The sequence below is a fragment of the Salmo salar genome, chromosome ssa04 (assembly GCF_905237065.1).
Source record: "Salmo salar chromosome ssa04, Ssal_v3.1, whole genome shotgun sequence".
NCBI lineage: Eukaryota > Metazoa > Chordata > Actinopteri > Salmoniformes > Salmonidae > Salmo > Salmo salar.
Window position 1 is genome coordinate 50,475,381 of NC_059445.1, and position 22,719 is coordinate 50,498,099.

General features: G+C 43.3%; 1 protein-coding gene and 2 long non-coding RNA genes across 8 annotated transcripts; 2 read left to right on the forward strand and 1 right to left on the reverse strand.

Moving 5' to 3' along the window:
* Positions 1–9,208: 9,208 nt before the first annotated feature.
* On the forward strand, positions 9,209–11,963 carry LOC106603361 (uncharacterized). Its single transcript, XR_001328407.2, has 3 exons — positions 9,209–10,103; positions 10,187–10,299; positions 11,585–11,963. It is a non-coding gene; the product is annotated as an uncharacterized lncRNA (long non-coding RNA).
* A 5-nt stretch (positions 11,964–11,968) lies between these two features.
* On the reverse strand, positions 11,969–14,202 carry LOC106603360 (uncharacterized). 4 transcript variants are annotated; one of them, XR_001328404.2, is made up of 5 exons: positions 14,105–14,202; positions 13,356–13,426; positions 12,951–13,115; positions 12,291–12,354; positions 11,969–11,992 (listed from the first exon to the last, which is right to left on the reverse strand). It is a non-coding gene; the product is annotated as an uncharacterized lncRNA (long non-coding RNA). The 4 variants fall into 4 exon arrangements; XR_001328403.2 differs by lacking the exon at positions 11,969–11,992 and adding an exon at positions 11,999–12,196; XR_001328402.2 differs by lacking the exon at positions 11,969–11,992 and adding an exon at positions 12,577–12,633 and having other exon boundaries at positions 12,290–12,354.
* Positions 14,203–14,204: 2 nt separating this feature from the next.
* LOC106603359 (RING finger protein 214) lies at positions 14,205–21,821 on the forward strand. 3 transcript variants are annotated; one of them, XM_014196933.2, is made up of 15 exons: positions 14,205–14,473; positions 14,590–14,764; positions 14,859–14,918; positions 15,180–15,320; positions 16,974–17,107; positions 17,197–17,265; positions 17,376–17,472; positions 17,633–17,721; positions 17,832–17,922; positions 18,040–18,135; positions 18,252–18,520; positions 19,889–20,006; positions 20,453–20,602; positions 20,730–20,831; positions 21,048–21,821. In XM_014196933.2, the coding sequence occupies exons 1-15, from the start codon at positions 14,427–14,429 to the stop codon at positions 21,108–21,110; spliced, it is 1,701 nt and encodes a 566-aa protein (XP_014052408.1). In that variant the 5' UTR covers positions 14,205–14,426; the 3' UTR covers positions 21,111–21,821. The 3 variants fall into 3 exon arrangements, with proteins under 3 accessions (XP_014052408.1, XP_014052409.1, XP_045573004.1); XM_014196934.2 differs by having other exon boundaries at positions 18,040–18,126; XM_045717048.1 differs by lacking the exon at positions 18,040–18,135.
* The last annotated feature ends 898 nt before the right edge of the window (positions 21,822–22,719 follow it).

The following is a 22,719-nucleotide window of genomic DNA, read 5'->3' on the forward strand; positions in this document are numbered from 1 at the left end:
TGGACGAAGATTTTTTCTTTAACGAGTCGGACGCGAAGGATTTACTTCAGACGCCCGACAAGGCCCTCATCCCCGTTGTTACGAATCCCTTTGGCCCTGCAGTCTAGGGGGGATGGAGACGAGACCTTAACATAACCCATGCAAATTATAATAGTGGAAAGGAACAGTGAGAACAAGAACCACAGACAACTTAAATCTACCGTCAAACTCTTAAGGTTTATTTCTTTAAACACACGGTATTGGGGGTGTGGGAAAAGGGGCTGAGCTGGACCCAAGGAAAGAAACAATAAGATAAAAACACCCCTAAGCTAGACTAGCCTATTTCAGTAACAGCTAGCTAACTAACCAAAAATACAGTGGGTGGTCTGCCCAGTTCTAACTAGTGTATTTAGACAAAGTATTCCTACGGGTAATGTATGCCCATGGGCGACTTGTCTTGGTACCCCCTGTTCCCACCATCAAAAAAACAGTCAAACAACAAAAAACTCACAGGATAACCAGACAAATGTGACATGTAGGAGCAATACAAAAGAGAGATCAATCCAGAGAGAGATACGGACACAGAGCATGAGATTGAATTTACAGAGAGCGAGTGAGCTCCAGAGAAAACAACTGACTGGGGTTTTATACCAAGGGAAAGGGATGTGATTGGTTGAGGGAAAAGGAGCAGGTGTCTTCTGATTAGCGACTGATTGACGACTGATTGGGGAATGATGATTGTCACCTGTGAGGGGAGGAGAGAAAAGAAATACACATACAGGATACACACAGGATACCTGTATCCGTAACACCCGTCATTCGCAGAAGAAAGAGACGGGGATAACGGGGATGTAGGTCTGGGTGCCTTGTAAGGATCCGACGGCGAGTGGGTAATCTGCCTTTACCATCAGTCCTATTAGCCAATGTACAATCATTGGATAATAAAATAGACAAACTACGAGCACGTATATCCTACTAACGGGACATTAAAAACTGAAATATCTTATGTTTCGCCGAGTCGTGGCTGAATGACGTAGCTGTCTATTTACCACCACAAATCAATGCTGGCACTAGGACTGCACTCAATGAGCTGTATAAGCAAAGAGGAAAACTCTCATCCAGAGAAGGCGCTCCTAGTGGCCGGGGACTTTAATGCAGGGAAACTTAAATCCATTTTACCTTATTTCAACCAGCATGTTAAATGTGCAACCAGAGGGAAAAAAACTCTAAACCACCTTTACTCCACAGACAGAGATGCGTACAAAGCTCTGCCTCGCCCTCCATTTAGTAAATCTGACCATAATTCTATCCTCCTAATTCCTGCTTACCAGCTAAAACTAAAGCTGGTAGCACCAGTGACTCGCTCAATTCTAAAGTGGTCAGATGAGGCAGATGCTAAGCTACAGGACTGTTTTGCTAGCACAGACTGGAATGTGTTCCGGGATTCTTCCGATGGCATTGAGGAGTACATCACATCAGTCACTGGCTTCATCAATTAGTCCATCGATGACGTCGTCTCCACAGTGACTGTACGTACATACCCCAACCAGAAGCCAAGGATTATAGGCAACATCCGCACTGAGCTAAAGGGTAGAGCTGCTGCTTTCAAGAAGCGGGAACCTAGGCCATATACAGCGTTCCTTACTGAGTTCTCTGAATCCCTATCGGACCTTATGGTCATGGCAGATAATATTATAATTTTGGATGACTAATATTCACATGATAATGTCCACAGACCCACTCCAAAAGACTCAGTGGGTTTTGTCCAACATGTCTCCGGACCTACTCACTGCCATACTCTGGACCTAGTTTTGTCCCGTGGAATAAATATTGTGGATCTTAATGTTTTTCCTCATAATCCTGGACTATCGGACCACCATTTTATTACGTTTGCAATTGCAGCAAATAATCTGCTCAGACCCCAACCAAGGATCATCAAAAGCCGTGCTATAAATGCTCAGACAACCCAAAGATTCCTAGATGCCCTTCCAGACTCCCTCCACCTACCCAAGGACGTCAGAGTACAAAAATCGGTTAACCACCTAACTGAGGAACTAAAAACAAAAAAATATTTGTCATAAGAAACTAGCTCCCTGGTATACAGAAAATACCCGAGCCCTTAAGCAAGCTTCCAGAAAGTTGGAACGGAAATGGAGCCACACCAAACCGGAAGTCTTCCGATTAGCTTGGAAAGACAGTACCGTGCAGTATCAAAGAGCCCTCACTGCTACTCAATCATCCTATTTTTCCAACTTAATTGAGGAGAATAAGAACAATCCAAAATGTATTTTTGATACTGTCGCAAAGCTAACTAAAAAGCAGCATTCCCCAAGAGAGGATGGCTTTCACTTCAGCAGTGATAAATTAATGAACTTCATTAGAAAGCAAATTACGGACTCCTCTTTAAATCTGTGTATTTGTCCAAAGCTCAGTTGTCCTGAGTCTGCATGAAACTGCCAGGACCTAGGATCAAAGGAAACACTCAAGTTTTTTAATACTATATCTCTTGACACATTGATGAAAATAGTCATGGCCTCTAACCCTTCAGGCTGCATACTGGACCCTATTCCAACTAAACTACTGAAAGAGCTACTTTCTGTGCTTGACCCTCATATGTTGAACATAATACATGCCTCCCTATCCACCGGATGTGTACCAAACTCACCAAAAGTTGCAGTAATAAAGCCTCTCTTGAAAAAGCCAAACCTTGATTCTGAAAATATAAAAAACTATTGGCCTATATCGAATCTCCCATTCCTCTCAACATTTTTAGAAAAATTTGAGAGGAATGCCTTCCTCACTGCCTTCCTGTAGACAAACAACGTATACGAAACACTTCAGTCTCGTTTTAGACCCCATCATAGCACTGACTGCACTCGTGAAGGTGGTAAATTACCTTTTAATGGCGTCAGACCAAGGCTCTGCATCTGTCCTCTTGCTTCTAGACCTTAGTGCTGCTTTTGATACCATGGATCACCACATTCTTTTGGAGAGATTGGAAACCCAAATTGGTCTACATGGACAAGTTCTGGCCTGGTATCTGTCAGAAAGATATTAGTTTGTCTCTGTAGGTGGTTTGTCCTCTGACAAATCAGCTGTACATTTCGGTGTTCCTCAAGGTTCCGTTTTAGGACCACTATTGTTTTCATTATTATTTTACCTCTTGATGATGTCATTCGGAAACATAATGTTAACTTTCACTGCTATGTGGACGGTACACAGCTGTACATTTCGATGAAACATGGTGAAGCCACACAATTGCCCTCCCTGGAAGCCTGTGTTTCAGACATAAGGAAGTGGACGGCGGCAAATGTTTTACTTTTAAACTCGGACAAAACAGATAATGCTAGTTCTAGGTCCCAAGAAACAAAGAGATCTTCTGTTGGATCTGACAATTAATCTTGATGGTTGTACTGTACTGTTGTCTCAAATAAAACTGTGAAGGACCTCGGCATTACTCTCTCTTTTGACGAACATACCAAGACTGTTTCAAGGACAGCTTTTTTCCCCATCTACGTAACATTGCAAAAATCAGACATTTTCTGTCCAAAATGCTGCAGAAAATTAATCCATGCTTTTGTCACTTCTAGATTAGACTACTGGAATGCTCTTCTTTCTGGCTACCTGGATAAAGCACAAAATAAACTTCAGTTAGTGCTAAACACGGATGCTAGAATCTTGACTAGAACCAAATTTTTTTATCATATTACTCCAGTGCTAGCCTCTCTACACTGGCTTCCTGTTAAGGCTAGGGCTGATTTCAAGGTTTTACTGCAAACCTACAAAGCATTACATGGGCTTGCTCCTACCAATCTTTCCGATTTGGTCCTGCCGTACATACCTACACGTACACTACGGTCACAATATGCAGGCCCCCTTCTTGTCCCTAGAATTTCTAAGCAAACAGCTGGAGGCAGGGCTTTCTCCTATAGAGCTCAATTTTTATAGAATGGTCTGTCTATCCATGTGAGAGACACATACTCGGTCTTGACATTTAAGTCTTTATCGAAGACTCATCTCTTCAGTAGGTCCTATGATGGAGTGTAGTCTGGCCCAGGGGTGTGAAGGTGAACGGAAAGGCACTGGAGCGATGAAACGCCCTTGCTGTCTCTACCTGGCCGGTTCCCCTCTCTCCACTGGGATTCTCTGCCTCTAACCCTATTAAGGGGGCTGAGTCGCTGGCTTACTGGTGCTCTTCCATGCCGTCCCAAGGAGGGGTGCGTCACTTGAGTGGGTTGAGTCACTGACATAATCTTCCTGTCCGGGTTGGCGCCCCTCCTTGGGACGGCATGGAAGAGCACCAGTAAGCCAGTGACTCAGCCCCCTTAATAGGGTGCTGACCTGTTGCACCCTCTACAACCACTGTGATTATTATTATTTGACTCTGCTGGACATCTATGAACATTTGAACATCTTGGTCATGTACTCGTATAATCTCCAACCGGCACAGCCAGAAGAGGACTGGCCACCCCTCAGAGCATTTTTCCTCTCTAGTTTTCTTCCTAGGTTCCAGCCATTCTAGGGAGTTTTTCCTAGTCACCGTGCTTCTACATCTGCATTGCTTGCTGTTTGGGGTTTTAGGCTGAGTTTCTGTATAGCACTTTGTGACATTGGCTGATGTAGAAAGGGCTTTACAAATAAATGTGATTAATTAATTGACATCAACACCATTATCCCAGAAACCCTAGACCAACCCCAATTTGCATACAGCCTCAACAGATCCACAGATGATGCAATCTCTATTGCACTCCACACTGCCCTTTCCCATCTGGACATAAGGAACACCTATGTGAGAATGCTATTCATTGACTACAGCTCAGCGTTCAACACCATAGTGCCCTCAAAGCTCATCACTAAGCTAAGGACCCTGGGACTAAACACCTCCCTCTGCAACTGAACCCTGAACATCCTGACGGGTCACCCCCAGGTGGTAAGGTTAGGTAACAACACATCTGCCACGGTGATCCTCAACATGGGGGCCCCGCAGGTGTGCGTGCTCAGTCCCCTTCTGTACTCCCTGTTCACTCCTGACTACATATCCAAGCACAACTCCAACACCATCATTAAGTTTGCAGATGGGACAAAAGTGGTAGGCCTGATCACCGACAATGATGAGACAGCCTATAGGGAAGAGGTCAGAGACCTGGCCATGTAGTGCCAGGACAACAGCCTCTCCCTCAACGTGATCAAGACAAAGGAGATGATTGTGGACTACAGGAAAAAGAGGACCGAGCACACCCCCATTCTCATCGACGGGGCTGTAGTGGAGCAGGTTGAGCGCTTCAAGTGCCTTGGTGTCCACATCACCAACAAACCATCATGGTCCAAACACACCAGGACAGTTGTGAAGAGGGCACGACAAAGCCTATTCTCCCTCAGGAGACTGAAAAGATGTGGTGGGGTCCTCAGATCCTCAAAAAGTTTTACAGCTGCACCATCGAGAGCATCTTGACTGGTTGCATCATTGCCTGGTATGGCAACTGCTCGGCCTCCGAACGCAAGGCACTACAGAGGGTAGTGCATACGGCCCAGTACATCACTGGGGCCAAGCTTCCGGTCATCCAGGACCTCTATACCAGGCGGTGTCAGAGGAAGGCCCTAAAAATTGTCAAAGACTCCAGCCACCCTAGTCATAGACTGTTCTCTCTGCTACCGCACGGCAAGCGGTACCGGAGCGCCAAGTCTAGGTCCAAAAGGCTTCTTAACAGCTTCTATCCCCAAGCCATAAGACTCCTGAACAGCTAATCAAATGGCTATCCAGACTATTTGCATTGCCCCACCCCAACTTTTTTATGCTGCTGCTATTCTCTGGTTATTATCTATGCATAGTTACTTCAACTCTACCTACATATACAAATTACCTCAATTACCTCGACTAACCGGTGCTCCCGCTATTGTTATTTTATTGCTGCTCTTTAATTATTTGTTACTTTAATTTTACATTTTTTTTAATTATCTATTTTTTTTACTTAACACTTATTTTTCTTAAAATTGCATTGTTGGTTAAGGGCTTGTAAGTAAGCATTTCACTGTAAGATCTACACCTGTTGTATTCGGCGCATGTGACAAATACAATTGATTTGATTCGGTAAAAGACCAAGCTCAGTGCGGATGCTGCCTGTAATCCATGGCTTCTGGTTGAGGTATGTACGTACGGTCACTGTGGGGACGACGTCATCGATGCACTTATTGATGAAGCCAATGACTGATGTGGTATACTCCTCAATGCCATCGGAGGAATCCCAGAACATATTGCAGTCTGTGCTAGCAAAACAGTCCTATAGCTTAACATCTGCTTCATCTGACCACTTTTTTATTGATCTAGTCACTGGTGCTTCCTGCTTTAATTTTTAGTTGTAAGCAGGAATCAGGAGGATAGATTTATGGTCAGATTTGCCAAATGGAGGGCAAAGGAGAGCTTTGTATGCGTTTCTGTGTGTGGAGTATAGGTGGTCCAGAGTTCCTTTTCTTCTGGTTGCACATTTAACAGGATGAGGAGCACCGCCTCTGGGTGAGCGTTTTCTTGTTTGCTTATGGTGGAATACAGCTCATTCAATGCCGTCTTAGTGCCAGCCTCTGATTGTGGTGGTATGTAAACAGCTACGAAGAATACAGATGAAAACTCTCTCGGTAGGTAGTGTGGTCTACAGCTTTTAATGAGATACTCTACCTCAGGCGAGCAATAGCTCGAGACTTCCTTAGATATCGTGCACCAGATGTTATTTACAAAAATACATAGTCCACCACCCCTTGTCTTACCAGACGCCACTGTTCTATCCTGCCGGTACATCGTACATCGTATAACCAGTATGCTACTGTTGTCGTCGTTCAGCTACGACTCTGTGAAGTATAAGATGTTACAGTTTTTAATGTCCCGTTGGTAGTTTAATCTTCCGCGTAACTCGTTGATTTTATTCTCCAAGGATTGCACGTTTGCTAGCAGAATGGAGGGAAGTGGGCGTTTATTTAATTGCCTATGAATTCTCAGAAGGCAGCCCGCCCTTCGGCCCCTCTTTCTCCACCTCCTCTTCACGCAGATCACGGGGATCGGGGGCCTGTTCCCGAGGAAGCAGTATATGCTTCGCTTTTTTTCTCGTCAGAGTCGTGAAAGGAAAAAAAGGATTCTGCTAGTCCGTGGTGAGTAATCGTAGTCATGATGTCTAGAAGTTATTTTCGGTCATAAGAGACGGTAGCGTCAACATTATGTACAAAATAAGTTAAAAAAGAAGTGCGTCAACCAGGTTAGCCTACACGCCAATCGCTTTTGGGAACAGGCAGAAAAGGTTTACGTCAATCCACAAAAGCGAAAAAAATGTCAGAGTTTAATTCAAAACGAGAAAAGCAGTGAAATGGAGAGTTGTAAATAAAGAGAAGAAATGGCCAGAAAAGTAGGCTAATGTGTTTTGGAAAGATTTGGTGAAGTGGTAAAAGAGGATGATTGTGAGGTGCTATACAAATTCGAAAGTTCAGGACTTCAAATAGTGAAGTTCAAGGGAACTGGAGCAGCTTACTTTCAGATGGGTTAAATGGAAACTGAAATATTGACAATGACTGTAGGTCTATAACGTCTCACATAGCCTTAAGCATTTCTAGCCATAAAAGTATACACCAAATGTAGGAAAAATGTACTCTGAAATAGGAGTGGAGAAATATGATTTATTTATTTCAGCATCTTGAGAGAATGTGAATGCTCAGTTACGCTGAACAAAAATATAAAACGCAACATGCAACAATTAAAAAGATTTTACTGAGTTACAGTTCATATAAGGAAATCAGTCGATTGAAATAAATTCATTAGGCCCTAATCTATGGATTTCATATGACTGGGCAGGGGTGGAGCTATAGGTGGGCCTGGGACATAGGAGAGAAATAAGCTCATGAAACATTGGACCAACACTTTATATGTTGTGTTTATATTTTTGTTCAGTGTAGTCTGTAGAGGTGCTATCTTTAACATGACCATCAGATATGGCTTGGTCACCAGGGAAACAGCAAACAACAGTAAGCAAAGCAGTCATTGTCGGCTCCTCCTCTACATCTCCTTCATCTCTTCCTTCCCCTCACTGGAGAACACTATCAGCATTTATTTTAGCCTATCACAGCAGAACCCCCCCCCCAAAATGTATTTCTTCTGAAAACCATTGTATACACCCATTATGGAGTCTACCTACAATATGTCAATAATTTACATCTGATTTGTGGTCAAAAGATCTGTATTCCATGTCAATCATTGTACGCCTATATCCTAAGCATATACTGTAGGCCTATCTACCCACAGATAGTAGGTTATAACAGTGTTTTTCCCAATAATTAGTTAAGACACGGAGAATGTGAAGTAACATGAAACTAGCCAGAGAGGACGCGAGAAGTCTGTCCATGAACATATTTGTATGTAGGTCAATGACAGTGTTGAATTTGGTGAACAAAAAATATATTTGTAGAGATTATGATTTTCATAGTCTAGGTCAGGACATGAGATTAGCACTGGAATCAGGTGGTGTAAGGAGTGCCTGTCTGTCCATCAATCACTTGTTCAGGGACAGCAGTGTAAGTGTTCACTATGGTTCATTCATTTTAAGCAGAAGTCAGAAAGAAAAGAATTATTGACGATAGGTTATGCACTCTAGTGGCTGTGAGGTTTGCTAGTTTCTTTTAAGCCTGCTACGTTAGGTCAGAAAGGGAGAGGCGAAGCGAGACGTTTTACTCAGCCCAAAATCTGTCCACGAAAATAAGTCCATGAAGTGAGGATTTTTTATATGTAGTTCAATCAGTGTCGAATGTGGTAATTTCCTACATGAGGCCTATTTGATTAAATATACATTTCATAATGGTTTGGTTGTTACGAATGCACTGATATAAGTGGATGCACGTGGCATTTTGGCAACTGTATTGTTGTCATAGAGAAGATAGAGGGCTCATACTGGATATAAACCGCTTTAGTATGGACATTGCCATTGAGAGCTTCCACAATTTTTAAGTAGTCTACTTGGTGGGTATTCTTATGAGTTGGGAGCAATCAGCCAATGAAAAAGAAAATGTATTATTTGAAAATTGAGAGGGCCTCAATGGCGCTGCCTATGCCGTCACAGACGCTATAGTATAATGGCACAGATACAAAGTTGTATGTATCTCTATGGCCTGTTTGTTCACAGGTGTATCTGCCCTCTCATTGGCTAGAATGGTCCCACCTGATCTATCCTCCTCCTGCCTGCCTTCCATCTTTGAGGACATGTATTTCCATTGTTAGTGTGGTCACTTGACTATCTTGTCAATAGACAATATTTGGTTAGGTTAGCTGTCGATATGCCATGTTCACACGCAGGTTGAAACTATGAGACGCAGACATTTCCGACTTGCTGATTCGTTGAACGTGACACGTGTATAATGACAACTAGTTAGCAAGTCGAACATTTCAGAGTTTCCTTGTTCTGACTAGCACTTGAACGCGGAATTAGATACTAGATTTAGTGTTGTAGTCATCAAGGGCCCTGTTTCAGAAAGCGGGTTTAGTGAAAACTCAAGAGTTAGTTGACTCGGAGTTGAAGGAAACTCTGGGTTTTCTGTTTCACAAAGCCAGTTCAGCTTAACTCTGAGTCAGTTACTATGGCAACATACTCTGTGAAGCTAACCTGCTCCCTGGAAGGTTTTCAACAAACCCCGAGTTTCTCCTCCTCTTTAGCTAAAGCCTGCGGGTGTCAGACATGGCGTGTCCTTTCCTTGAAGAGCTAGTTGATACTGAAACACAAACACTGCAGAAATCTCCATCGGGAGAGGGTGATCAGACCCTGCTTGAATGTTTTATCATTCACTGATGATTATCTGTTTGAGTGTTTCTGTACAATCGATCATTCTTCTGAACAATATTCTCAGCCCTCATGTCGTTAATTTGACACATCGTGGACATGCTCTCAGTTCTGAACAAATTCTTTGTGTTGCACTTTATTTTTTTGCCGACTGGAGTTTGCTATATGACGTCGGTGACGCTGAGCATATTTCCAAGGCAACCGTCTGTCAGGCTGTCACAAATGTGACTCTTGCACTGAAACGTTTACTGTACACTTTTGTGGTGTTCACAAGTCACAGACCCAGAAGACTCATCAAAGAAGGATTCTTCAGAATTGCAGGTATCAGTCTAAGCAATAATTCATTTACTTAGTATGAAGCTTTGAGACATGAAGCACTAATCAGTTAATTTGATATATTTTAGGGTTTCCAGGTGTGATTGGCTGCATAGATGGCACTCATATTCCTATCACAGCTCCTTCAGTAAATGAAGGAGATTATTTGAATAGGAAGTCTTTCCACAGCATTAATGTGCAGGTAGGCCTAAATAGTAGTCTTTAGCATTTCAAATGAAAGATACTTCACAATACAGCTAATTACTGTTCTGCACTGTGAAGATCATATGTGATGCAGCCCACATCATCAGCAACGTGGAAGCAAAGTGGCCTGGGTCTGTGCATGACTCGCAAATTGTTCATGAGTGTACACGGAGTTATATTTGCCCGTGGTGAGTTATACACTGCTCAAAAAAATAAAGGGAACACTTAAACAACACATCCTAGATCTGAATGAAATAAATAATCTTATTAAATACTTTTTTCTTTACATAGTTGAATGTGCTGACAACAAAATCACACAAAAATAATCAATGGAAATCCAATTTATCAACCCATGGAGGTCTGGATTTGGAGTCACACTCAAAATTAAAGTGGAAAACCACACTACAGGCTGATCCAACTTTGATGTAATGTCCTTAAAACAAGTCAAAATGAGGCTCAGTAGTGTGTGTGGCCTCCACGTGCCTGTATGACCTCCCTACAACGCCTGGGCATGCTCCTGATGAGGTGGCGGATGGTCTCCTGAGGGATCTCCTCCCAGACCTGGACTAAAGCATCCGCCAACTCCTGGACAGTCTGTGGTGCAACGTGGCGTTGGTGGATGGAGCGAGACATAATGTCCCAGATGCTCAATTGGATACCTCCAATTGGCTACCTCCGCCTTGCACAAAGGCGGAGGTAGCGGTCCTGCTGCTGGGTTGTTGCCCTCCTACGGCCTCCTCCACGTCTCCTGATGTACTGGCCTGTCTCCTGGTAGCGCCTCCATGCTCTGGACACTGCGCTGACAGACACAGCAAACCTTCTTGCCACAGCTCGCATTGATGTGCCATCCTGGATGAGCTGCACTACCTGAGCCACTTGTGTGGGTTGTAGACTCCTTCTCATGCTACCACTAGAGTGAAAGCACCGCCAGCATTCAAAAGTGACCAAAACATCAGCCAGGAAGCATAGGAACTGAGAAGTGGTCTGTGGTCCCCACCTGCAGAACCACTCCTTTATTGGGGGTGTCTTGCTAATTGCCTATAATTTCCACCTGTGGTCTATTCCATTTGCACAACAGCATGTGAAATGTATTGTAAATCAGTGTTGCTTCCTAAGTGGACAGTTTGATTTCACAGAAGTGTGATTGACTTGGAGTTACATTGTGTTGTTTAAGTGTTCCCTTTATTTTTTTGAGCAGTGTATATAGCTATATCCTATTATAATCAATATTTTGTTTCTTTCTATTGCAACTAAAAATTAACTGTATCCTCATATTATCATAGGAGAGTTCAATGGTTACCTGTTGGTTGACAGAGGGTACCCCTGCCAACCCTGATCCTGAGCCCGGCCCACAGCAACGTTAGAACTTGGCTCACTGCAGGACACGAGCCAGGGTAGAGATGACCATTGGGATGCTCAAGGCCCGGTTTCAGTGCCTTCATAGGCTCAGGATCACCCCAGAAAGGACATGTGACCTCATGTGTGATTCTCCACAATTAGAGGAGAACAATGTCCTACTCAACCAGTGAACGATCCTGATAACGATCCTGATAACCATCCTGACCACCCCACTGACACAAGAGAGACAGTCAGAGACACAATACGCTACCATCATTTCTGATTGACCCATCACCTCCCCAGTGTCAAATAAAGACAATATGCCTTTCTTTTTATGAAGTCTTCTTTATTTCCTGCAAGTACAAATGCAGTACAGTAGTTATTTTTTATGTTGTTCAAACAAGTCAAATCATCCACCTCTCCCACAAAAACTGATGTTCCAGCAGTTGTATTTCTATTTTTATCTTTTGCATCTGTAGCCTTATGTGGTCAATATCTAAATTACATTTTTCAATTTGTTTCTCTAAGTACACCTTGTACAGCTGCTTCACAGGGAGCTATAGGAACACAAAAAAATGACATTGAAATTCACAGTGCCAGGTCTACTTAGTTTCATTCTAAGTAATGGGCCAATGCTGAACAACATCTTACTGAGGTAAGTTGTGCTGTGGAAGTGGATGGACTCCCCTCTTCCTCATTGTAAATTCCAGCATTGCTGTTAGAGAAAAAGAAGGTACCACGTTTTATTATGGTACAAAACTATCATCAACTGTTAGATGTTATTGTTAAGGTGTGAACTTCAATAGGCCTCCCTGTATCTTCCCTCTCTGTGGCAGCTGACAAAGGTGTCTCCATCATCCTCCTGTAATGAAAATTAACCATTTTGGTTCTACTCTAACCTATTATGACAAATCTGTGGAGTATTAAGTGTACTTACAACTAAATGGAGGTCTTATGGCTTAAGGCTTCACCAGACAGATTACACCATCAGTAACTGGTAGAAGATGAAGATTAGACAGTTAAATAATAACTATACCCAGAAAAGTGCCCCACCTAATTTGAATTTTGTTTTTACAACAGTGTGTAGGCCACATCAATTTTTCGAATGTATAACTGAGTCACCTTAAAATAGATTATGATGTCTGAAGGACAACTAAGAAACTGAAAAAGTAACAGTAGTCAATTACAAAGAATTGTACCGCTTCAAGAAAATCAGTGTGCCACGTTGTGTCTAAGATGGATGGGTGGGTGTCACTGAGGTAACACTGTCAAAAATATGAATGTACATATATCATTAATTTGAATAACTACTCGCTTATGTAGGCCCTTGTCCTGGGGGGGTGGTTGGGTCAGATGAGCTTCCTCCAGAGATGCCTTCAGCAATAGGTCACCCACTGTTTTGACTGAGGGCCATCTACTCAGCCTTTGAGTGGTGGTCCCCCACCTGTTTTTCATCCCTCAGACTTTTTCTTTTGGCTATAATGGAGGTCAAATTTGAACATGTCCAGTAAGCACACATTTGGAGACATGCAAAAAGGCATTTAGGTGTTACTTTCCAATAGACAATATGAAATACTGGCAGTGTTGGGATGGCTGAAAAATGTACTTTTTTTGCTTAGGCAATTTCACTAACTACTTAAATATATCACATGTTGTTTAATTAGGTAGGGTAGGCTAAACAACATCACAATTGCTTGTAATGAAATAATACCTTACCTGTTTGAAGTATATTTTTATATTTCATCTTCAGTTGCTGCCAAGTACGTTTTGTGCCTGTTTGGTTGCACCTGCATAAATATTAAAACACACACACATACACACACACACACACACACAAATGTTGAATAAGTGGAGCACTCGAGATAAAACTTTTTTTTTTTTTCAATTAATACTCACGCATTGACTCGGTCAGCAATTTTCTGCCATGCCAGCTCATATTCCTTTGCTGCTGCTACTGTATTGCTTTTTTTCTTAAATATAAACTCATTCTGCATACACATTCATTAATATTTCTAACTCCACTGTAAGAAGCAGGAGGTTCAAGCCCTTTTTTCTGCTGTTGCTATGATCAATCATGTTATCTGTGTTCCATTGATGAGGGCTTTTTACCTCCTCGTGCACATGCTTTATTCAGGTTTAACTTAACAATTAGTTCAATCAACTCTGAGTTATCACCTGTTCTGAAACTGAAATCTCTGAGTTTGACAGCTCAGAGTTAGTCAACCCAGAGTTCAGGTTTAAACTCAGAGTTTGTTAAACCTGCTTTCTGAAACAGGGCCCAGGATATGGATTCCACCAGTGGTCTACCAACTACCAATAAATACATTAAATGCATCCCATGACATTTTCACATGCAGGCCTAACACTTTTTACTATGACACTTCTGTAGTGGTCATGTAGGAATTACAATTGACATAATTTGAAGCTACATTATTTGTCTACCAATTATACCATATTTTGCATACCTTCACGACAAACTCGCCTCTCTCTGGACAACATGAATCACAAGCATGTCAAACATAATGAATAAACTCATTTGGACGGCGCCCGCGCAAGCGTAGCAATGATCTGCGTGTGTTTACCCGGAAGTTCACGTCATCAAACGTGCAATGTTTATAATTTTCCAATGTGGGATGAGGAAACAGACAATTCAAAATATGAATTGGCCGTTTTTCATGACTACTAAAATGTACATTGTCATTTAAGTTTAAGTTTCCTAACAAGCTTACGGCTGTTTCATTTTCATTTGTAGTCGAAGAAACAAACTAACTACCTAGCTAGCTAACGATGGACGACATCGACTGGGGATTGGCGCTGGAGGAGGACATGGCGCGGTAAGTGCGGTGACTGTTATCGTAGGGGCTGTTGTTTATGAGGAGTGGGTGATGACATGCTGGTATATCAAGAGCGGAGTACCTCACGAAATATTTACCCTAGCTCTGTCTCCCAGCGAAACCTCCGCCACGGGAAACCCTGAGCAGCAATACAACCCCTGGTCCAACCAGTCCAACCCTTGGTCCGAGCCTGGCTACACCTCGGAATCTGTAGGGGAGCTGGACAAGCTGGCCTCGGGGGATGGACTCCATGTCACCCACAAGAAGAAGCAGGAGGGGCAAGACGTTCAGGTAGTATACGTTGGTATAGGACATAAGTAATTTCCGAAAGTGAATCGTGAACATATGTGACAGCAAGTAATCCTAAGTATTTGGTATCTTGCAGACAGACGCCTGGACAGCAGACAAAGATGTTAATACAGATCTGGATTGGGAGTCACTGATGGTAATGTGTTAACTCTGGGTGCATGCATGGGGTTATTATTGTGGTAACACACACACAACTTCTGTGTGTCACAGACGTTGACAACCTCTTTCATTTTTACTCTCCTTACATGTCTCCTCTCTCTTTCTCCTCTTTCCTCCCTCGCTCACTCTCTTTTTCCTATCTTTCCTCCCTTCCTATTTTTCTCAACCCTCTCTCTCCCTCATGCTCTTTCTCCTTGCTTTTCTCTCTCTCTCTCTCTCTCTCTCTCTCTCTCTGCAGCGGTCAGTGGATGAGTACAGCACCCACCTGGCCATGCAGTATGAGGAGCTGATGAAGCACCAGGAGGAGGATGAGGCTGATCATGGCAGCCAAGTAGACAGCCTGGTGCAGAAGAAGGATGAAGGGGTCCACCAGCAGCAGGTCTGTTCACACGCACGTCTCTGTGCTGTAGGCTACATACAGTGCATTCGGAAAGTATTCAGACCCCTTGACTTTTTCCACATTTTGTGTTACAGCCTTATTCTTAAATGTATTAAATAAATACAAATTATCAATTTATACACGGTACCCCATAATGACAAAGCGATAACAGGTTTTCAGAAATGTTTGCAAATGTATTAAAAATAAAAAACAGAACTTATTTACATAAATATTCAGACCATTTGCGTTGACACTCAAAATTTAGCACAGGTGCATCCTGTTTCCATTGATCATCATTGAGATGTTTCTACAACTTGATTGGAGTCCACTTGTGGTAAATTCAATTGATTGGACATGATTTGGAAAGGCATACACCTGTCTATATTAAGTCCCACAGTTGACAGTGCATGTCAGAGCAAAAACCAAGCCATGAGGTCGAAGGAATTGTCTGTTGCGCGCCGAGACAGGATTGTGTCAAAGCACAGATCTGAGGAATGGTACCAAAAAAGGTCTGCAGCATTGAAGGTCCCCAAGAACACAGTGGCCTCCATCATTCTTAAATAGAAGAAGTTTGGAACCACCAAGACTCTTCCTAGAGCTGGCTGTCCAGCCAAAATGAGCAATCGGGGGAGAAGGGTCTTGGTCAGGGAGGTGACCAAGGACCCAATGGTCACTCTGCAGAGCTCCAGAGTTTCTCTGTGGAGATAGGAGAACCTTCCAGAAGGACATCCATCTCTGCAGCTCTCCACCAATCAGGCCTTATGATAGACGGAAGCCACTCCTCAGTAAAAGGTACATGACAGCCCGCTTGGAGTTTGCCAAAAGGCACCTGAAGAATCTCAAATCATAAGAAACAAGATGCTCTGGTCTGATGAAACCAAGATTGAACTTTTTGCCCTGAATGCCAAGTGTCACGTCTGGAGGAAACCTGGCACCATCCCTAAGGTGAAGCATGGTGGTGGCAGCATCATGCTGTGGAGATGTTTTTCAGGGACTGGGAGACTAGTTAGGATTGAGGAAAAGATTAACGGAGCAAAGTATAGAGAGATCCTTGATGTAAAGCGCTCAGGACCTCAGACTGGGGCGAAGGTTCACCTTCCAACAAGACAACACAGGAATGGCTTCTGGACAAGTCTCAATGTCCTTGAGTGGCCCAGCCAGAGCCCGGACTTGAACCCGATCGAACATCTCTGGAGAGACCTGAAAATAGCTGTGCAGCGATGCTCCCCATCCAACCTGACAGAGCTTGAGAGGATCTGCAGAGAAGAATGGGTGAACCTCCCTAAATACAGGTGTGCCAAGGTTGTAGCGTCATACCCAAGAAAACTAGAGGCTGTAATCGCTGCCAAAGGTGCTTCAACAAAGTACTGAGTAAAGAGTCTGAATACTTATGTAAATGTGATATTTAATTATTTTTTTATATATATAAATGTACAAACATTTAAACTGTTTTTGCTTTGTCATTATGGGGTATTGTGTGAAGATTGGTTAGGGGATAAAACAATTGAATCCATTTTAGAATAAGGCTGTAACACAACAAAATGTGGAAAAAGTAAAGAGGTCTGAACACTTTCCGAATGCACTGTATAAGCCTAATTGTGTCATTACGTCTTTGGGCTTTTAACCTGTGAGTGAAAACATTAATATTTTTAGGTGCTGCTGGACAAAATTGAGTCCCTGCATGTGAAGCTTCAGCTGAACTGCTGCAAGACCACCCGCAAGAACTTTGCTGTCAAGAAGCAGGAGCTCAGCGTGGAGAAAAGCAAAATGGAGGAGGAGAGGAACAGGTAAAGGAGAGAAAGTGAGAAGGTGGAAAAAGACAAAACTGTGACATTATGTCCTGTCAGCCATGTTCCTCTGTCTGTGCCTTTACCAGACTGTCTCAGGAGCTGGAGGAGACCACCAGGAAGCTGGCTTTGCTCATAGAAGAGCAGAACCAGGAGAAGTAAGACACTGAGCCACGCTCCTAACCCTACACTTATAACCTAACTATAGACAACACATACTAGTCCACATTATATAGCTATACAATACACCTACTGTGATCATCTCCAGGCTGATGTGGGAGCGGGAGCTAGCAGACCTGAACACTGAGATGGAGCGTCTACAGAAAGAGTCAGAGGAGACCACACAGAGAGCTCTACTGGAGGAGGTCAGTCTGTACATATTTATTAACTCAATAAGTCAACCATCACAACCCTATGACCCTGAACGTTCACTCTCATTCACCTAGCCACACTTGTCTCCATGGAGTTGGATTTAAAGACAATCAGGGATTAACCCTGATTTGTTTTCTGATTTATGTTCAACAGATTGCAGCTCTGGAAATGCAGAGAGATGTGACCATGTCTGAGGTGGACGACTGGCTGAAAGAGGCTGACCAATACATAAACTCACTTGGGTACTGTACTGAGCATGACCTTATGACCAAAGCTGGATATAGTCTGTATATTGTAACTTCTCCCATAAAGGCTGTGCTTCAGTGATTGGTTGTGTTCCCTCTGTCTGCAGATTAGACCCCTCCCAACAGCAGAACATGCACCACAGGCTGGAGTGGGAGAATAATGTGGCTGTGGTTCACAGCAGTTTGGCGGGACTACAGGTGAGCGACAAGAAAGTGGCAATACTGTGTTAAGAACTCGACTAGGGGGTTGAACTTCCCCTAGACAACTAGGGGACTTGATTGACTGTCCCCTCGTCCTTTCTTTCTCTCTCCCAGAGTCAGTTCAAGGATTACCTTCATTTGCTGCAACAGGGCCAACCAATGGAAAGCCTCCCTGGAATCACATTACCACCCTTACCCCAGGTCCCCATGGTGTGTGTGTGTGTGTGTGTGTGTTGCAATTGATTCTGACAAAGACAGTCAATGCCAGGTGGACTTGTTGATGAGTCTGATGATATGCACCCTGCCCCCTTTTTCAACATTTCCAGATGGGTCCTCCTAAAGCCATGGGGATGACCTTCACACCCCAGCAGCACCACCGTGCTGCTTTCAGAGCCCCAGCCAGAGTAACCCCCCCACCTGCCCCCTCCACTCCCCCTGCCTCCGCTCCAGCCCAACACCCAGCCGCTCCACCTGTCTCCCAGTCCACCACTACCATAGCCTCCGCCCAGTCCCTACCCTCCAATAATCCCCCCGCTGCTGGCAAACTGGACAATTTGCTGAAGAGACTGGGGGACAGATTTCCACAGTGCAACAGGTGAGATCAAAGTCAGTCACTTACTCTGAATGTACTGGTCAGTAAAAGATCTTGCAGACTATAATCAATACGGAGTGGCTGCGGTTCCAGTTTTCCGGAACCTGACTTGCCGTGGCTATTGATACAGAGATTACGTAGCTGATGCGCACTCTGCTTCTGCTCGATTTCAGGTTATTTTTTCAGGAGGTGTGTTAGGCTACATGCAGCTATCATGTTGTACACGGAATACATGAGCGACATGTTCGTACAAACCTTTTTGTCTGTTGTATATGTAGGCAAGCGTATCAAACAGACGCAAGACATACAGGCAGTCAAAATAGTGATTATTTTCTCATTATCATTGCAAACATTGGCTAGTTCTTTTTTTCAGCAACTCTCGCTACGATAAGGCAGCATAACTATGAAGATAATCATCAGAAATAGTAGGCAGTCTAAAGCGGTAGTTAGGAATAATAGCGTGCTGGGCGACGCTAAACGAACTCACCCGTTGTCAGACTCTGGTTTCCGGTCCGGATACACATGCTCGGGTTGCCTAGAATGTTCTGCGGCCCAGAGGTGGAACAGATAGGTACATGCATGATCATTGAGAAGCGAAGTAGCAGTTAGTAGGGACTGTGGTTAAAACACAGATCATTTTTTGGCCCCAATGCAAAACTAAAGTGGGAAGTTACATTGTTTTTCCAGGAACTCTGGCTAGTGGCTACGATATGGCAGCAACTATAAAAATGTTCCTACATTATCACACACAACACTGATTGTTTCTGCTCCGTTGCAATGTGTCGGGACTAGGGCTGACCTCAATTAGTTGACTAGTCACTAGTCAATGTGTCGGGACTAGGGCTGACCTCAATTAGTTGACTAGTCACTAGTCAATGTGTCGGGACTAGGGCTGACCTCAATTAGTTGACTAGTCGATTGTTTGGTCGTTAGGCTGTTCGTCGACCAAGATTTTTTTCCGTTGAGCAGTAGCAAATATATATATATTTTCTATGGCCCACGAGACACCTGTCTTATTCGCGCCCATCTCAGTGAACTAATCCATTGCGGAGGCAGAGTCTGCGGGGATGGCACAGTCAAAGAAGGGGAGTGTGGCTGCACAATGCACATCTCTCTCCAGAATGCATGCTCTCCCACCAATTTCTGCACATTCATTGTTTCATAACTTCATTGTATGAATTGTTTGCATTTGATTGTTAGTGTATATCATTTCCCCATTACATATATCACCAGTAGTACATTTACCGCTAATTCCTATAACACGTGATCCGGATCCTTAGCTTTGACAAAGGTTTCCGGGAGTGGGCGAAAACTCGCTATTGGTAGCCATGGTCTCATTCTTTCAGTTTACCTCCCTCTCTCTCCCTCCAGAACCCAGCTTATGTCAGTTCTGCAGCAGATTAAGAATTCTCGGGGCACCATGGCTGGCATGTCTATTGATGACGTCACAAAGCAGGTGGCACAGAGACTGGCACAAAATGAGAAACCGGTAGGACAGTCATTAACACTCACACTGAGACATACACACTTAGGGCGCACACACCAACACAGTCTAAACCAGGGTTCTCCAACAGGGTTCCCCAACAGGCCTCCACACATAATACTGTCTTTTTTTTGTTGGTGCATTTTCATTGTTGGACATTTATTTATATATATAGCTCCAAGAGAAACATTTTGTAAATCTGTTCCAGAGTATTCCCACACATAATAGAGATACTGTATGTGATCATATACAAATGTAAGCAAGGTTTGAAATGAATGTTTTAATTCAAATATTACATTTGTTTGGGCTTCTTGCGGTCAATCTGCAGTCACAAATTATTTACAATTATGGTCCGGCCCCCTTACCCATCCGCTGAAGAAAAAATTGGTCCGCAGCTGAATCTAGTCGATGATCCCTGGTCTAAACCTTAACCTAACCCTTATCCTCCATAGGCTCCAGGGCCTATCAGGCCTCCCTCTGCAGACGGGGGCATTCCTGGCCACCCAGGCCCAATCCAGCACCCTCCAGGCCCCATCCAGAGACCCACACATCCCCCTCAGAGACCTGCAGTGGCCCAGGTCTTCCAGACAAGGCCCCCACAGGTACAAACCACTACCAACCTGCAGAGGGCACTAACAACCATAGTTTGAGAATTTTAGACTTGGGTGACGAGATGTACATAACTCATGTATGTTTGCCTATTGATGTACTACTTGTCTCTCTCACCAGCCTGTGGCTGTCAGTAATCGTAAGCTGTGCTTGATGTGCCAGAAACACTTGGAAGCAGACAGCCAGCACCCCTTGAGCTGCACCCACACTGTACATAAGGATGTAAGTCCTACACTAAAAAAACACTTGTATTACTGCAAACTACACAGTGTTGAGGAGGTGAGGCCTACCCTAAGACTTCCTCATATGTACACAATACTGTCCACAATAAGATGATGCTTCCTTTTACATTGCTATAACCCTGACTCTACATTCTTAAACTAGTGAGGCACTTTTAGCTGATGGAAAGCTGATGATTTGCCTCTGTCTGTGTTTCAGTGCATCAGTGTATGGCTGCAGTCGAGCAAGTACAATGCCTGTCCCTTCTGTCCAGCCAAGTGAAAGGAGTAGCAGATAAGACCGAACGGAGAACACAACAGAAGACCTGAAGGGAGAGGAACACTGATAACGGTCTGGTCAGCTTCACAGAACTGAAGTGGGAGATGGTGACATGTGATTCTCACCTACACAGAGCAGTCCTGGTGACGTATTACTATTCACCTATGTGACACAATAAACAGAAGTCATTCATATTATTCATCCCTATATCCATAGTTGACTTTATGTAGATCATTTAGTACATCTTGTTAAAACAACTGCAGTGATAATCTGGCAACGACCAGAACTTTATTTTTAACATTGCTGATTTAACCCATAGGGATATCATGTTTGTTATGTATGCCCTTTTGAACAAGCAGTGTGTTTCTTGTCAAATATACCTCTGATACCCTTTGACATAATTATATCAACTGTTACATGTATGTTATTTTACCAGTATGTTATTTCTAACTTCCAAGCATTTTCTATGTTTATAATGTTTCTAACTTCCACGATTCTGTGTAAAATGTTTTTTTTCTATGTCTAAAAATACACTAAAGTGTTATGTTAATAAGTGCCTTACTAAAAGTCACATATGAATTATGAGTCCTTGAACTTAACTTGTTTGAATGAGCAGGAAATACTTTAGTGGAAGGGAAATGGCAATAACTATTTGGACTTGTTTAATTAACATATGTGATGAAAGAGAACGATAAAAGAAAAATACTGGTGTAATGGTTTGGAGACCTTTTGTATTTCATTGACAAGATGTCATCTCTGGAGTAGAGATCCAAGAGAAATATTTTATCAGGTACACCAAGTTTCTTTCATCAAGCAACTGTAAGCATGACACTGACACAGGCCATGTTCATGTGGATGGAATCACACTGTGAAGGTGCACATTACGTGGAGACAATCTACAGATAGTGTGTGCGAGTCTCAGCACTTCTTGTTGTGAGGAGTGTGTGTGTGTGTTACACAGTTGAGGGGAGGGGAAATCCTATCTCACCAGGATCTGAGGTTTTTATGCCTTCATGGCCGTGGAGACGGTATCATAGAAGGTCATGAACCTGCTCTTCAGGTCCTGGAAGTGGTCTTCCTGGCGGTCTCCTTCACCTGAGTGAGGTACTCTATGGTGGCTGCCTTGATGTGCTCCATCTGGGTGGGGGCACCATTCTGCAGGGCCTGGTGGGCGAACAACCACATGACAGACCCAGACTTTAGCTATAGTGCTCAGGCCTCCACACAAGACTGTACTATGTTATATAACATTAGAGCTCATACTGACCTACTGCCAACAAGGGAGTCGGTGCAAGAGTGACGAACTTCATGGTGAAGGGCTGAGAACGGGAGAGAAGGGGAGGGGCAGATAAAACATGTGAGAAGCAACAACTTAACATTCAATGTTTCACACAACCAAAAATATTTTCAATCCACCAAACATTCAAACTCAAACTTCAGAGTACAAAAAGCAAGTTGCTTTTTATGCATATGATCCATATTTCAAATTGTAACACATTTCTTTCCAAGCACCGAAGTTAAAAAATAATATCTGATGTCTTTCAGCAACTTTCATCTGTCTAATATTGGTCCTTCAATTCCTCATATTGTATTCCTTTTCTCCTATGTTGGC

What these genes read in the sequence shown, in the direction of transcription:
- LOC106603359 (XM_014196933.2), top strand. Translation starts at nt 14,427, where the DNA reads ATGGACGACATCGACTGGGGATTGGCGCTGGAGGAGGACATGGCGCG. An exon ending in AGAGAGCTCTACTGGAGGAG is followed by an intron (nt 17,473 to 17,632) that starts GTCAGTCTGTAC and finishes TATGTTCAACAG; the next exon opens with ATTGCAGCTCTGGAAATGCA. An exon ending in CCTTACCCCAGGTCCCCATG is followed by an intron (nt 18,136 to 18,251) that starts GTGTGTGTGTGT and finishes CAACATTTCCAG; the next exon opens with ATGGGTCCTCCTAAAGCCAT.